The following is a 17,205-nucleotide window of genomic DNA, read 5'->3' on the forward strand; positions in this document are numbered from 1 at the left end:
ATGGGACCGGTCTCGGCAACTACCATACGGTGCCATACCCTACCAGCCCCATAGCTGAAGTCACAAGGTTTTCGAAGTACAGCAGTGATATTGTTGTCGGCACTGCAGTATAACCAAATGTATAATAACTCTCCCAGCCTCTAGCCGAATGGAGTGCCAACAATTACAACACTGATACCTTGTAGCAGTGATTTAAACATTAAGGTTGTGCTGATGCATTTTAATGGGGGGGGGGGGGGGGGGGGCAAATGCATTTCAACCCAGTCCGTGCTGAATCAAATTCACAAATAGGAAATGGCCTGTGATTGACAATGAGGGGGGAGGGTTCCAAATTGCCTGGCTTGACTGCGTGGCACTGCAATTGACCCCTAGCTGCAAATAATGTGCTTCTTAACACTTTCAGTGCCCAGCAGGGGGCGCACATTTAGTGCTTGAATGCCCACCATCCACTTCAATGTTAGCATTAATATCGCCTAATCTATGTTTTAAATTAAATTATGTGTCTAATCTGCCCGTCGCTTATCAATGACTCATTTTCCAGTCAACATTGTCGAAGCGGATTGTTTTTTTATCGGTTCATTTCCGTTTTATAGCATTTTGAAAAGCCCTCGTTTTCAAGGGGGAAAAAAAGAATCCGTGATAAACGCCCTGTACTGTAATATTCTAGAACGTTGTAATTTTTCGGCCTATTTATGAATCGTTTTCAAATAAACGCTAGATTATCTATAGTATATGTGTACGTATGCACGCTGGTGCCGCGAGCTGAAAATCGATTCTCTTAGTTCCTGATCACTCACACAGTCAAACAGCCATATCACATATAGGGGAAAAGCTTATATCTCCGTGAAAACAGGTCTGATTATCCTAAAACTGGTAAAATAGATTCCTTACCCGAGATCAGATGGTATCCAAATGGATTATTCCAATTCCTGATCGCCATTCCAAAAATCGATCCTTTTATTGATCCAACGCGTATACTGTAAAACACATATTACACGCTGTGCTGAGGGTCCACAATGAATCTGATCGGCTCCGGTTACATGCGTGAGAAGTAAAATGTGGATTCCGGATATTTTTTTTCTCATCCATTTTCATTGAGTCCAATCCAAAAGGGTGCATTACCATCTGGGAGACGATAGGGGGCGCTTTTTTCACATCCGAGCGCCTGGTGGGGCTGGTTTACCAACGGTAGACTCGGTTGATGAAATATGAATTCAGATCGCTAATAAAAAAAATAAAACGAGAATTCTCGTGATGGGCATTCAGGGGGCGGGCTGATAACACGAGATATCTCGTGATGGGCATTCAAAGTATTAATGGACTTGAATGAGTTGGATTGTGCTTGTCCTATAAACCTTTGTACGTTTGTTTCGTCTCTTTCCGTCTGTTCTCTCAGGTTGGTCAATGAGAACGAGGTGAAACAGTGGCGCGAGCAGGCAGAGAAATTCAGGAAAGGTAAGACTTGTTTGACACACTGCGCCCTGCAGGTCAAATGCAGAAGTGCATCGGCTTGTCTTTTCACCATGACGAGTCAAGTTGAGTGCATGTCTGCTGTGGGGAAGAAGCACACAATTCCTTTACTTCAGTAAATGTAGACATACCCTAATAGAGTTGTAGTCTGGTCAAAGTAGAAATCTATTATTACAAATTTGACTTAAAGCTGAGCTGTGTAATTTGGAGAGGGAAAGAATGACTCATTAAACAATCATTTGAAAATCATTACAGTAATTTTGTATCACCATGAGCTAAATGTTTATGAGGCAGTGTGAACTAAGCATAAGCCTAGAGGATCGGCCTATGTCTTTATATAGTGAGTTTGTATTGTTAACAGTTAACAATGATACAGCAAGCAGTTACATGTACCCGTTTTGTTCCATCTGTATGCAAGTCACACAAACAGTTCTTGTCCCCCCCCTGCTCCTCCCAGACCATGCGGAGCTGCTCGCCAAACTGGAGAGGAAGGAGCGGGAGTGCGAGACCAAGACCCAGGAGAAGGAGGACATGATGAAGACTCTGAACAAGATGAAGGACAAGCTACAGCGCGAGAATGTGGAGCTTCGCTCGGCCAGGGAACAAGTCCTGGACCTGTCCTCGCGCATCAACGACTGTTCGGTGAGCGCGGACGTTTTGGAATCGGGAGTCTGAGACGCGTTAGTCTCGCCAAGTACAACATGTGTCGGAATCTGCTTGTGCGATGTTGGTGCAGAGTTTCACAGAACAGACCAACACACGTATGGTAGAGAAGGACCTGCCGTAGTTTGTCTTTGCTATGTTATATTTAAGCAATATCACGTGAGAGGGAGTGCTGTTATACTGAATATCAGCACAGCTGTGATTCGGTCGTAGGTACCTATGATATTGCTTAAATATAACATTGCAAAGACAAACTCTTTGCTATGTATTATGGAACTCTCAGTATGCTGAGGGCCTTATGTTCATTGTAAGTTAGTCAAGTTAGTATAATAACAGTTCTACAATCGCCATTTACTAGTCAACAGTAATAAGCAAACATAATAAGAACAGATTATGATTTGTCTGTTTATTTATTTAATCATGTTTTTAGCTCTGCCAAAAATAGTTCCACAACTGTGCTCTTGGACTTGGACCGTTGCCTAATTAACGGTAATTAATAGAACACCTGTGCGGCGGAGTGATAGTTAAAAGTCCCAATGCTGTTGTACTGAATATCAGCCACTCATGGAATGCCTCTTGTCCAATCAAATTACTTGGTTGGAACAAACTGTTGTATAATTAAAATATAACTTTTTCATTTCTTCTTTTTACACCAATAGGGCGGCACCGTGCCTTTCCCAGCACCTCCTCCTCCGCCTGGCGCCCCCATGGGTCTGCCCCCACCTCCTATGAGCGCCGGCTTCCCCCCTCCTCCTCCTCCTCTGCCCTTCAGCTGCCCCCCTCCACCCCCGCCACCTCCTCCACCCGGGGGCCCTCCTCCTCCGCCAGGGGCCCCGCCCATCTTCGGAGCCCCACCCCCTCCTCCCTCGTTCAACTCAGCCACCACCCAGCGCTCCAAGTCCATCCCTCAGCCCTCGCATCCACTCAAGTCCTTCAACTGGGCCAAACTAGGGGAGGTGAGTCAACGCCACGTGTCATGTTGTTGAAACATGTTCTAACTAAGCAAACTGCTCGTGGTCTCTAGGGAGCTAGTTAACATCATGTTGTTGAAACATGTTCTAACTAAGCAAACTGCTCGTGGTCTCTAGGGAGCTAGTTAACATCATGTTGTTGAAACATGTTCTAACTAAGCAAACTACTCGTGGTCTCTAGGGAGCTAGTTAACATCATGTTGTTGAAACATGTTCTAACTAAGCAAACTGCTCGTGGTCTCTAGGGAGCTATAGTTAACGGCTTTCTCGCTTTCTCCTGAATTTCACACTTACTGCATTAGAAGACAACTTTTCTGGCAGGATACATGTGATGGTAACGGATGTCTATCTGGGAGGGTGTTCTTTCTTGTGGGCACTCCAGTAATGCCAATGGTACGAGGCGCAGTCGTGTCATCCTCATGCGCGTAGAAATGGTAAAGAATGCCCTCCTGGGTAAAACTGCTATAGTAATGGATCCCTAGATGACTTGAGTAATACATTGAGTTGCTAGGGAACAGCTTGGGCTGTACTTGATTTCCTGTTGCAGTCAAAGAAACTTTAAAAGAAGGAAGCGTCATCACATCACTGTGTAGCGCGTGAACGCACATTGGTGCCGACATTCTGTTGAATGGGATCACCATCTCCTCGTTTATGACGTCATTACAGGTTATTACCTCGGATGTCAGAATCATAGGCGTTTGATATATTGCGTTTTGATGTATATTTCCTCAGATAGCTGCTTTATTTTGTATTTTAATACAGGCTTCAATAGAACTGGCACCAAAGTCTGTCGCCAAGCAGAGCATAGAACGCGGGTATTCTGACGTGATGACCCTTCCTTCTTTTATAGTTTCCTTGGTTGTAGTGTTTGATAAACAACACCTGACAGGAAATTAAATGTAAACCATTTAGAATGTTTATGTTGCCAAGTTCAAGCCTTCTATATACTGTCACTGTGGTTATGAAAAGCTTAAATAAATAAAAATGTTATTGAATTAAAAGATCAATATGTGGAAAAAATCCCTGAAACATTTTTGTAGAGTTGACATTAGTACTGTGGATCTGTAGCGCCTAAAACTGTGTGTGGTCCAGTATAGCTCAGCTAGTAAGGCGTGACAGGAACACAGCGTTAGGGGTTCAATTCCAACTGGGGCCACCAATACAAAAGGAAATGTCCAGTATGTTTCATGGTACTGTAAGGCACTTTGGTTAAAAGCCTCCACCATGTGACATTATGTTATGTGAAAACAGCCATCATCAACGCCTTAGCACTCATTATGTAAAAGGTGATTAATTACAGCCATCACTCAGATGTGGGTCGTTCCATAAACGTAACCAGCCTGTCAGCCGTGTGGTGATCCCCAGGCTCCAAGCGCCAGACGATGGCTAATGTAATTGCATAACACATCCTAATATAACACATCCGTCCCTCTCATATCTAATCTCCAGCATGGATGCAGCATCTAGCATAAGATGTGAAGCAGCAAACCCTTATTCATCCCATCGTATCCTTCAACTACAGACGACTAACCTTATTAGTGGTCTGTAGTTAAGGGATGGGATGAATAAGGTTAGTGGTCTGTAGTTGAAGGATGGGATGAATAAGGTTAGTGGTCTGTAGTTGAAGGATGGGATGAATAAGGTCAGTGGTCTGTAGTTGAGGCATGGGATGAATAAGGTTAGTGGTCTGTAGTTGAGGGATGGGATGAATAAGGTTAGTGGTCTGTAGTTGAAGGATGGGATGAATAAGGTTAGTGGTCTGTAGTTGAAGGATGGGATGAATAAGGTCAGTGGTCTGTAGTTGAGGCATGGGATGAATAAGGTTAGTGGTCTGTAGTTGAGGGATACGATGGGATGAATAAGGTCAGTGGTCTGTAGTTGAAAGATACGATGGGATGAATAAGGTTAGTGGTCTGTAGTTGAAGGATACGATGGGATGAATAAGGTCAGTGGTCTGTAGTTAAGGGATCATTTCAACTTTAAATCATCTCGTGTGCCCCCCTCCCTCCTCTTCTCCCCAGAATAAGATCACTGGCACCATCTGGCACGACATCGATGACCTGCGGGCCTTCAAGATCCTGGACCTCAAGGACATCGAGAAGATGTTCTCAGCCTATCAGAGGCAGCAGGTTAGGCTTTGTTGTTGTTAGCGGATTGGGGTTTACATTGGTTCATGTATGTGTGTACTGTATGTATTGATTGATTGATTAATTGATTGATAACAGTTATAGACATTCATTGTGTGGTTGTATTGATAGTAACCGGTTGATTTTTCTTTGTGGTGGTGCATCGAGTCTTGATTTTCTGTGTGTGTGCATCTACAGGTTTTATAGCGGCCCCTCAGTAAGAGTGCTGAGGGTCCGGCTCTAGGCTAACATAAGCAGCTGTTCACTCCTGAATGGCTTATTGTGGAGGCGCCACAGAGCTCAAGCTTTGCCACAGTGTCTTCAGAGCATTTGTTTGGGGGGGGGGGGGGGGGGGGGGGGGGTTGTCGAGGTCTTTGCGGGCTCATGGGTTAAGGAAACACACAATGAGACCAGTCAATGTCGTCAAAATCACAAGGAGTCGCACCATCCAGGCGTAGGTAGTAGTTAAGCTGTCGTGTTTAGGGAAAATAAATCCCCACTGTGCCAATTGGTTAAAGTTCAGTTGTTAACTAACCGTTAATGATGAGTATACCATGACAGTTGTGGTATACTTGACACCGGTGGAAGCTACAGTAGCAAATATGATAATTAGTTAACGCTGTGTGGGTATACTTAAAGTAATTGCATGCCATTTATATAATGTGTCATTATGGGGGTTAACGGCATCAACTGCCCCAAATAGGTTCATGTGACAGGTTAATTAATCCCCAATTAGCTTCCAATAATCTTGGTTTAAAACAGATTCTTAATGGTTTAATGGGAGGGTAATACATATCCCCAACAGAGGAATCGCCATTCTGCTTCCTAAGAGCAGTTTTACTTGTAGTCAAAAGGCTTTTGACGGCTAAATACAGTAATTCTCAATTGTTTATAGCAAAAAGAGATTACCAGGTCATTTGAGGTAGTTGCTGACGGGGATTAATCGTTGATGTTTATTTATGCAGTGCAAGGTTTTATTGAGCGTCGGCCAGCGGTTCAAAGGTGGTACTGAATGAACAGTCACTTAAAAAACCCAAGGTTCTTTCCCACCATGAGAACGCCATTCTATTTTGGCAAGCCGGGATATTCAGCCGGACAGCGGTCCAATGTTTATTATGTGGCCTAAGTGCTTTCATAAGCTTTTTTGATTGGTCATTCATTCAGAAAAAGACTGCTTTAGTTATTATACTGACCCTCTGTGGAGTTACACGCTATGTACAGTTTTCGTTGCGGTGTAAACGCTGTCAAAACGGTATTAAGATTATCAACGGCAGAATCAGGAACACTTTATCCACCAAACACAAAGAATATACAGGAAGTTTCACAGTGCGACAGACACGCATCGTCCAATGACGGCAGGTCTGCTCGCCTACGGGACAGCGTGACCAACACCAGACAGACTCATGCAGACTATACGTACTGTACCTGTATCACTCATTTACCAATTACCATCCATTAATCTTGATTAGTCTTGAGTTAATTTTGTTTCCATATTGATCACAATTACATTCCTTTTCATGAGCCCTTGAAAACCTTGAATACATATGAGCCTCTTGTTTGGCCAAGGTACTCCAGTCTCAAGCTTGTAGTCCTGTTTGGTTTGTTTTTGCTACTAGCTACCACTGTAGTTCTGCCATCTTTTACCGCTTGAAATGCTAATCTTTGCATGTGTTTTGGGTTTTTCGGTATCTCTCTCCCCCTCCCTCTGCACTCTTCAATTGCCTGGGCAGGAGCTGCTCACTAACCAATCCTTCAAACAGGTGAGTCAAGGGTCTTCCAGCTTCTATACCACACGGTTACTTCTGTCACGCCGTGCCCTTTCCTCTTCCGCCACGCAGCGGGGTAGCCAACGAGGAGAATCATTTGTATTCCGGGAGGTCCTACTGTTGGTTAAGGTTATTTGCTACCAGTTGGGGATGCAATGATGCATCAGCAGATGATATCGGCTGATTTGGGCTTTAAAAGGCACAAACGGAATCGGTCCATTTGTATATCCAATCGAGTTGGCACTTTGAAGGACGGAAGAATAAAACACCTTTTGGTTAAAGAACAAATAAGTTTATTAATTGACATTCTTTATTGGGGAAGTGTTGTAACCCCCTTAAACACATGATACCACTTGATTATCTGAAAAGCTTGACCGAAACTCTTCCAAAAAGAGTCTGCATCAGTATGATATCAGTGCAACCCGACCGCTGGATAAGAAACATCTATTCAATGTGTTATCTTTTTTTTTTTTTTATTTTTTATTTTTTTTTTGCACAAATCTCTCCAATATTCAAAACATCTCTTTCCACATCACCATATGCAACTTCCAAGATTTGCCTTTTTCTTTTTTGTAAGAACATACAAAACATGTAAAGGACTCATACAAATACATTAACAACTGACATGGAAAATAAAAAAGACTTACGAAAAAAGAAAAATACTATACTATACATTGTGCGTATACATCCCTGATATATATACTTTGCATGTAGACCGATCTACCTTCGAGCAGGTATGTGCTGCATCCTCTATCGGGATGCCACCCTTCTCCATATTGCATGTGAGAGAAAGCGTCCCAGATACATGTAGGTGTGCATGATAGCATGCATGCATGTGTGTCTCCAACACCCGTATGTGGGTACGTGTATCACGTAAGCATGTGTACATCAATGTGTTATCTTAAAGGTGCATGTGGGAACCTCATCCTGGCTTAGGCTACATTTAATGCACGGAACGGCCATCATGCAAATGTAATTTTAGATGTTTAGAAGTTGGGATATATAGGAGTTGTGTAACAAGAAGGTTGCTCTAACTGTAGCCCTCGCAGATTCCCTTGATTGGGGGTTTCGCATACGTAAATAGAGAATTAATCATCATACACTGTCTCAATTATCATGATCATTCACCATTTGCATTCCAGTCAATTATCTTGATTACCATCATTACCGCAATCATCTCTCATTGTCATGATTAGTGTTATTCATCATTGTCAGCATGTCCTGAGCAGAAGAAAAGCCTGAATTGATGTGAAGGAACATCCATTCAACCCCCCAAGACAACCTCCTCCCTAACAATCATAAACCATTATCGTCTGAGGAAAAAGAAAGTAGCGCAATCATATATTTGTTGGTGTGTGCACACACAGACGTCAAAAGTTTGCGGAGATGTCTTGAGCTGCGTGGGTAGAGAGAGAGAGAGAGAGAGAGAGAGAGAGAGAGATATATATATATATATGGGAGTGGCCCCTCTGACCTGGTGCCAACCCCACGTATGCTGCCAGTTGGTTTAGGTCGGCGCGGGCATGGAAGAAAAGATGCTTTCTTTACAAGCTGCATCTGTTTCACATACGTCATAGACCCCAACCGCAAAAAGGCTGTTTTTCTTTTCTTTTTTTAGCGAGCAGGAAACCCGCTTGGACCAGGAATAGAACACTTTTAACGTTTCAAACACGGCCCCCTTTTCTTTTCCCCCACAAACATGTATTATTTCCCCTTGTGGATTCTTAATTAATACTACACATTTTGTGTGAAGCTTACGAAGATAATCTGACGAGGTCCGAGACGGCTCTTTGGAGCGGTGATTCCTGTTCCCAGGAGAGCTTTGTTACGCCTTGTGCCGTGTGCTTTCAGTGGTGACTCACCGAGACTGCTGTAGATGTTCTGCTCAAGGCCAACATGGACTCCAGACGAGACGTTTTTCACAGCTTTTATTGAACTGTTTTGATATACCTGCCATACTTCGGTTCTGCATAACTGCCTGTCGGGAATGCAGCATGACACCGGACATAAGCCATTAGGGACACAAGCACTTTTTCACTGAAGGTTTGAGGATTTGATCTGGCGCCAGACTAGACTAGAGCGCTTGGCGATGGCACAGCTCACAAACATTCACATTCTGACAGTGATTATTATTATTTATTTATTTTTATTTCAAAGTGCTTAGTCATCAGTTCCAAATTAACACATTTCCATACAGAAGGGATCAGGTTGCATCAGATGTGGATGGGTGTTGGGCAGGCATCTCTCTTAATGGAAATTATGTAACACCTGGTCAATATGATTTTTTGTTTTACTTTTCTAAAATGAACCCCTCTCTCTCTCTCTCTCTCTCTCTCTCTCTCTCTGTCTCTCTGTCTGTGCAGAAAGAGACGGGCTCTATGGATGACATCTACATCAGCACACGGAAGGTGAAAGAGCTGTCGGTCATCGACGGCAGACGTGCGCAGAACTGTGTCATCCTGCTGTCAAAGTACGAACACTGTCACAAGTCGTTATCTTCTCACGACTTGTGTTGTATATGTCACGTCGTAGGATAAACGGGGAATTATGACCCATTCATCGGATTACAACTACAAAAGGTTCCCTTGTCCTGGGCTACTGGGGAATAAGTTAAACTGTAACTCAATTGTAGAGACAGTGCAGTGGACGGATGTGAAGGACAACCTCCCTGCAGGCCCTTGGGTCAGGGATGAGGGTGGTCATTCAGTTTGGGGGCTGAGGTCAGCTGGATGGTTCTTTAGGGGGGGGTATACAGGAAATGTGTTTTTAATGGACTCACAAGGACATCTGTTAGCTTAATTGAATTACCCTCCATGTATCCATTATGGAGTAGCAGACACAGCCAGATTTAAACATTGTCCAGGTGGGGATTCATTCAAGGATAGATATTTTGAAAGGCTTTTTTTTTGGGGGGTCTGTTTCCCTTTTTAAACATGAAGGTATTGTGCATCGCCTAGCATAATCTAATCTCATGAAGATGATTAAGTCCTTCCTAAGGCACTTTCAGTCACACTATCCTATATCTTGAGCAGGATCGGATAACATTTTCGGAACACAGGTAAGCGTAAGCTGGCACACTCCTGTGCAACAGGGGTGCAGCGTTGTAGCCACGCTCCGTAGATCAGCAGCTGCTGCCAAAGATATCAGGTCTCGCTGTTAGAAAGACATCCATTCTGAGGGATGTCATCGCTATCTGGCATCACTGTGGTAGTGATGGAACCGGGCTGGAGGTGGGGGTTAATGGGACCCATCTCACAATATGGTTACAATTTATATCCCTCTCAGCAGCAGAAGTCCCAGGCCCTTCTTCCCAGTCACTGAATCCTGACACCCGTTGACGGATCAATGGACAGGCTGCTAGAAGCCTCTCCTGAGCCCTTCCCTCTGTCTAAACACCAGAGCGGTCCCCGAGCTCACTTCCCCCGTCAATGTGCCAACTAGGCCCAAATGGGGTCAAGGTGCGATCGATGGGGCTTTGTCAGACAGGCCATCAGCAGAATCATTGATCATCCACTCGAGCATTGATCAAGTTCACTGAAAAACACTTGGCGGTTTACTCCCGCAGTCGATGGGCAATCGGTGCAGATGCAGTTTAGTTGTAGTGACGTCACAGTGTTATTGTTATTTACTTATCAGATTTGAACTGGGGAATCGTTTCACCTCATCCAAGAAGCGCTCGCACTACAGCGTTTTGGTTTTTGAGATTATTGGAAGTAGAAATTATTAGCATTTGTTAGCAATGCTAGTGGAAGTCAACGGGGCAGGAAGCATGTCTCTGAAAAATCTCTAATAGCATGTATGCATTCACATTCACACACACACACACACTTGACGTCCATGCCAAATTTCAGCCACATAGGGCGAATTAGCCTCACAGCTAATAAACACATTGGGCGTAGATATTAAATGTTTTTCTTTGTATGAGCATGCATCGATAAAAAAATATATAAAGAAATTATCATTTCTGTGCTTCTACAGTAACGCTACAGTAAGTATGTTTTCTCAAGTACTATACTCTTGAGGTACTTTACTTGAGTATTTAAATTTTAGGCAACATTGTACTTTTACTTCGACTACAATTCAAAGAAAATATTGTACTTTTTACAGCACTACATTCATCTGGACACATCAGTTACTAGTTACAATGAAGATTATGTACCTTCATATTTGAAGCCTGTCAACTTCAAGAGGATTTAATCAGAGCAGCATAACTGGACGACATACCACTTTAACATAACCTTTAGAGGTCAATGGATCAAGGATGGAACGCTCCCAAGCACTGGAATAGAGAATGCATACTTTTACTTTAGATACTTAAGTACATTCAATAGCAAATACTTCTCTACTTTTACTTTTACCAGAGTACTACAGTATATATTTTATCTGGATATTTCTACTTTTACTTAAGTAATGCAACTGTGTACTTTTTTTACAGGTTAAAAATGAGCAACGAAGAGATCAGGAGGGCCATCCTAGAGATGGACGAGAGGGAAGAACTCGCCAAGGACATGTTGGAGCAGGTAAGACTGATGACTCTCATAAGATGATGTCATAGAAGACTCATACATCCCCCGCCCGTCGGTCTGCTGTGCTGCACCTTCACGGGCAAACAGTTTTCAAAACGTCAGCAGGATGAGGGCTAAAGCTTAAGTAGCATAACATCTTAGCCACGTGACGGCTGTGAACAAGTACAAGTAATTCTATATTATTTTCATTGACAATTTTGAGCTAAAATTTACTTTTTGGCGTCATCCTGCAGGCCATGATGCTAAGGTACCCAGTCATATTGCACTGTGGTCAGATGAAAACCTCCATATCTTAAATAATATATAATAATAAAAAATATATATATAATTGAAAGCTTCAGACGAAAGAATCATAAAAAGACAGTTTTTTGGGGGTTAGTGTGTTTATTGGCAATTTTAAAGTTGAACTCAAATCTCTTAGGAGTGTGAATGTGATGACATCATCCGAGAGCACTCAACCCTACTGTCATTAAATATGAATGTACACAACACTCCCATCTTTATCATCTTCAGATGATTAGGTTTAATTTGAAAATGTAAAATAAACTTACGTGGCTCTCGTCCAAAGGATTCAGTTGTTATTTTCCAATTTTATCTTCTATTGTTTTGAAATAACAGAAGGGGGTTTGAGTGAGTCAGGTGTACCCTATGAGCGTGACATCTACTCAATACCAAGGACCTCAAGAACTTTGAATTCCAGTTTAATATACTGAAATTGCACAAATTCAAGTGTTGAATATACTAAAATTGCAGTTATAAGGTTTTCACTTTACAGCAAGTAGCCTACTGGCCCACACATCCGGCAGGGATGTCATTATATACATCTCTGCTGGAAAACCAATGTGCTGTACCCATATCAGGCCCAGTATGGGCAGAGCACCGTAATTGACAATAATGATCATTGTGCAGCACAATAGAAGGCCTCTAAAGCTCATTCATTGCTGACGATGTTTTATTTTTAAATCGACTCTATTGGCTTCTGCAAACAATGGATATTTGATTTGATTGGCTGGGGCAAACTAAAAGCATACTCTGGTCTCAAAACCAATAACAACCGGTGGTGTCCATTGATTGACAGCGCTTCTAAATCTCACCCTCAGTGGATGGTCGGGTCAGATCGGTCTCCCCCCCCCCCCCCCCCCCCCCCCCCCCCCCCCATCAGCGTTACTCAGAGTTACTGTACAGTAGGCGCACATAGACATGAATAGTTACTGTACAGTAGGCGCACAGAGACATGAATAGTTACTGTACAGTAGGCGCACATAGACATGAATAGTTACTGTACAGTAGGCGCACATAGACATGAATAGTTACTGTACAGTAGGAACACATAGACATGAATAGTTACTGTACAGTAGGAACACATAGACATGAATAGTTACTGTACAGTAGGCGCACAGAGACATTAATAGTTACTGTACAGTAGGCGCACAGAGACATGAATGGTTACTGTACAGTAGGCGCACAGAGACATGAATAGTTACTGTACAGTAGGCGCACATAGACATGAATAGTTGCTGTACAGTAGGCGCACATAGACATGAATAGTTACTGTACAGTAGGAACACATAGACATGAATAGTTACTGTACAGTAGGAACACATAGACATGAATAGTTACTGTACAGTAGGCGCACAGAGACATTAATAGTTACTGTACAGTAGGCGCACAGAGACATGAATAGTTACTGTACAGTAGGAACTAGGGATGTCCGATATTATCGGCCGACCGATATTATCGGCCGATATCGGCAGTAAAATGTGACATCGGAAAATATCGGTATCTGTTTAAAAACTAAAAAGAAAAAAAAAAATATTTGTTATATATATATCCAGTGAAATTATTAGTTACCTGAAATTATTCAGTTTTTTGGACGGGGAAACCCTGCATATATCGGTATCGGTTGATATCGGTATCGGAAATTAAGAGTTGGACAATATCGGAATATCGGTATCGGTAAAAAAGCCAATATCGAGCATCCCTAGTAGGAACACATAGACATGAATAGTTACTGTACAGTAGGAACACATAGACATGAATAGTTACTGTACAGTAGGCGCACAGAGACATGAATAGGTCCACTTGGACAAGCAGGAAGTGATGTCAGGACTTCATCTGACACATCTTCCCATTCAAATTACTCTACTGTACAAGGAGAAGAACAGAGCACCTTAGACAAAGATATTGGAGTATAGGAAGAGTTGTTGTCAGCAGTGTAACCCTAAAAGTGATTCCTTTGTTTCTTTTTGTATCACATTTTGAGAAATTTCCCCACTGCTGTGAGTCAAGTGTTTTAATGTGATTTTGAATCCCCCCCTCACCCCCGGACAGCTGCTGAAATTCGTCCCGGAGAAGAGCGACATCGACCTCCTGGAGGAGCACAAACACGAGCTGGAGCGGATGGCCCGGGCCGACCGCTTCCTCTTCGAGATGAGCAGGTACACTGGGATCATAACACCTGCTTTTATAAGGGGCGTGTTGTTGGGGATTTGTGCTTCATGAGCTCCGTGATCTACTTAAGTGTTAAAGGGGTGCAGCCGAGGATGCAGCCAAGCAACGAGCATGACAACAAAGAGGAGATTATGACTCAGATCAACGCGTCGCAGGACTTGTTAAACCGGTGTCTACATTGCTCCTTAAGGAGTGACACCTGTTGGATTTGTGATGTCAGCTGGATGTAAGATCTGGGGCTGCTCCATAGACAATAGTCTGGGTCCTCTTACACCCAGATTAAGAGTTACAAGGTTAAAATGCTCGTCCAGACCTGTTGTTGGTACTAGAAATAAACTTCTTTGAGTGTGAGAAGAAATCAATATTTTATGGCTCCACAGAGTCTGTGTCCCTTCCATTTCTTCATTTCCGTAGCGGCCAACATCCACTTGACGCAAAGTTACGATTTTTGTCTCTGATTCCTAGCTTTAGGAGAGAGTCCATGTGTTCACATATATTGCACAGGAATAGCATGAATTCTTAAAATGGGTGGCATTCCCCTTTAACTCATTGACTGCTGAGGATTAGCCATGGCCCTGTGTTAGAATTGCCAAGTTTTGAAAGATAGGACTCAGTCACCTTGTTTGTAGAGCTATAACTATATTCCATATTATAGCTATGGATACAATACTATGGCCCATTTGACATCGAGTATCTATCGTTCAATATGTGAAAAAGAAAAAAAGATTTCATCCATACATTCCCGTTTTATACCGTGGTGAATATGAGTATGGTTTTAGATTGGTCTGGGGTAATTCCCGAAATGCTGAGCAATAGCCTTATGCGTGTATTACACTACAACCGTTGCCATTTCTCGCCTGTACACGCTACTATTTTGAAATCACATCTATATGATCGGTATTATGTTTCTTCATGAATGCATGAAAGGGGGGGGGGGGGTAGTTTTTTTATGCTTTGATCGCCACCAATGGCATACGTTATGGACTAACGTTACACACACACTGTCGGATCGCATTGAAGTCATGCTTGGATCAACGCAAGATTGATAACATATAGCCCTTACCTTGACTAGGATGTACCCCAAAAAGAATATTCCAATTATCTGATCGCCATTCCAAGTATTGATGTCCATCGTGTCGCCAACATAATCCACTACACATCATGCATCGGGAGTATTTGATTCTTCTCAATCTGACCGTTATAAACGCTGAGCTTGAGCACAAAAAAAAAAAAACCCCGGACCCATTAGATCGACCCACAAGCCAAGATACAATGTTTCAAAGGGTGCTCGATACCGCCGCCTGGGAGGATCTGGCCTGTACTGCACCCTCGGCGTCACAGTATGCCTTCTACCGGCAACATACGGGTCCCTGACATTGAATAGGATATTAAAATCGGAAAAAAAGGAAAAACGATATAATAACGTATATATACGTGGTTGGCGTTCAACGGTCGTCCGCCAAACACGTATATAAACGTGGTTGGCGTCCATTGAGTTAAGGTAGTGTGTTGTGTGACACAGCAAAATACATAGTATTTGGAGCGCGGCTGCTGTAGCCTTATGCTCCATAAATCATGTGGCGTAAATTCAGCCTTTGCACTATAACATTGGCCCACATGCCCACAGCCTTATAAATCCTTAATGTCTGCTCCATGTGTACTAAAAGTAGGCTATAGTATTATGGGAAATATGTCAGTCAGTGAGCAAACTGTCTGTATGCAGACTGCAGTTTTACAGTAGAAGGCAAAACATTTTGGTAAAATATTGAAAAGTGCCACAGCTGTTTAATGAAAAGCAACATGTGAAGCAGCGAGGGGAGGCAGGGGATGAGAAGGAAGCACAACCTGGTTTCCTATGGCCCCTCCCACAGCACTCTCCATAGTGCTGAAACCTTTATCTGATTGGCCGAATCTGTTTTAGGTAACCTTAAGGCGCCCAGTAACGACTACGAAGACATTATCAGCCTGCAGTTCATGTTCAGTTCTGCAGTGTTTCTGCTGCCTAGCCATTTGGCTTAGTTGACCTACTTAGCCTACTGTACTTTAAAGGAATTCATTAATTAATCTAGCTATATTTAGATCAAATACTTTATTCATTATGTAAACCTTATTCTTAACTTTACTGACCTGCAGAATCCGCACCCTGACCTACATTTGGTCACAACCCTACAAGGTGAAAGGGGAGCAGCAAACCATTGCATTATGTTTGGGAAATCCTCCGTCTGAAAGTGAAACGTAGCCTGTTGAGAATACGTTCATTGAATGTCTTTGCACGTGCTTGAGGGCCAAATCCCTTGAAGGATGAAAAAAAAAAACGAACAAAACATTTAACAACGTTCTGTTATATCGTTTTATGAGATGTGTGCGTTTTTATGTCGATATAACTAGGGCTGTCTTAAATACTTTGGAGCTTCGTTCGATGGGCACGGGATTCAAACAGGAAAATAAATTTTGAATATTAAAAGATTTTATAATATATTTTATAATATATATTTTTTTTATTAAAATTTGTATCCCCCCTCTCACCTGCAAAATATTGCGCCTCCAATGCAATGAACGTCATACACCTCATTAACTCTGCCTCTCTTTGTTAACTACAACAAGCAATGCCGTTTGTTATTTAAGATGAGGTCAGACTCGGCGCTAACAGATTTGTGTTCATTGTGCTGCTTTTATAAAGCCTCAAATGACGGCTTACAATATTTCATAAAAGCAAAGTGTTTAGTTTGTCTAAGATTTAAAAAGGTTTAAACTTTACAGCACTGACAATTCTCTATAGTATTTGTTATGGTGTCCCGACCCATATAAAAACATGTCTTAATAAAAAGTTAAGTCGAATTCTGCCTTTGTCTCTATTAACTACATATAAATATTTATATAATTGTTTGCTTTATAGATGAAGGTTGCAACATAATTATGTAATGTAATGTTGTTGGCTGTGTAACGGAGAGCAGCCGCCCAGGCAGCGCAGCTCCCGACTTATTATTAATTTAATTAATCCAATCCAATCCACTTTATTTATAAAGCGCATTTAAAAACAACAAAGTTGATCAAAGTGCTGTACAAGTCCCACAACATAAGATAACATTTAAAAAAAAATTAATTAAATATTTTTTTTTATCTCAAAGCTTCGAATTAAAATAGAATCTTGGCCCCGAAGCTTCGCCGGCCAAAAAAAGCTTTCGAAGGTCAGCCCTATAACTATATTTGACCTTTGTTATGACCTACATAA

At 42.3% G+C, this 17,205-nt stretch overlaps 1 protein-coding gene across 2 annotated transcripts in view; it reads left to right on the forward strand.

The window, feature by feature from the left end:
- The window catches only part of daam2 (dishevelled associated activator of morphogenesis 2), a 109,476-nt gene that overhangs the window by 77,744 nt on the left and 14,527 nt on the right, over window positions 1-17,205 (forward strand). The window contains exons 11-18 of one of the 2 annotated variants that reach the window (XM_084310212.1): window positions 1,397-1,455; window positions 1,928-2,112; window positions 2,793-3,089; window positions 5,126-5,233; window positions 6,961-6,990; window positions 9,360-9,466; window positions 11,432-11,516; window positions 13,854-13,960. In XM_084310212.1, coding sequence (XP_084166338.1) covers window positions 1,397-1,455; window positions 1,928-2,112; window positions 2,793-3,089; window positions 5,126-5,233; window positions 6,961-6,990; window positions 9,360-9,466; window positions 11,432-11,516; window positions 13,854-13,960 — 978 coding nt within the window. The remainder of the gene's footprint in view (window positions 1-1,396; window positions 1,456-1,927; window positions 2,113-2,792; window positions 3,090-5,125; window positions 5,234-6,960; window positions 6,991-9,359; window positions 9,467-11,431; window positions 11,517-13,853; window positions 13,961-17,205) is intronic. The other variant, XM_084310213.1, reaches the window with a different exon arrangement.

The sequence above is a fragment of the Notolepis coatsorum genome (assembly GCF_963971535.1).
Source record: "Notolepis coatsorum genome assembly, chromosome: 3".
NCBI classification, from domain to species: Eukaryota; Metazoa; Chordata; class Actinopteri; order Aulopiformes; family Paralepididae; genus Notolepis; species Notolepis coatsorum.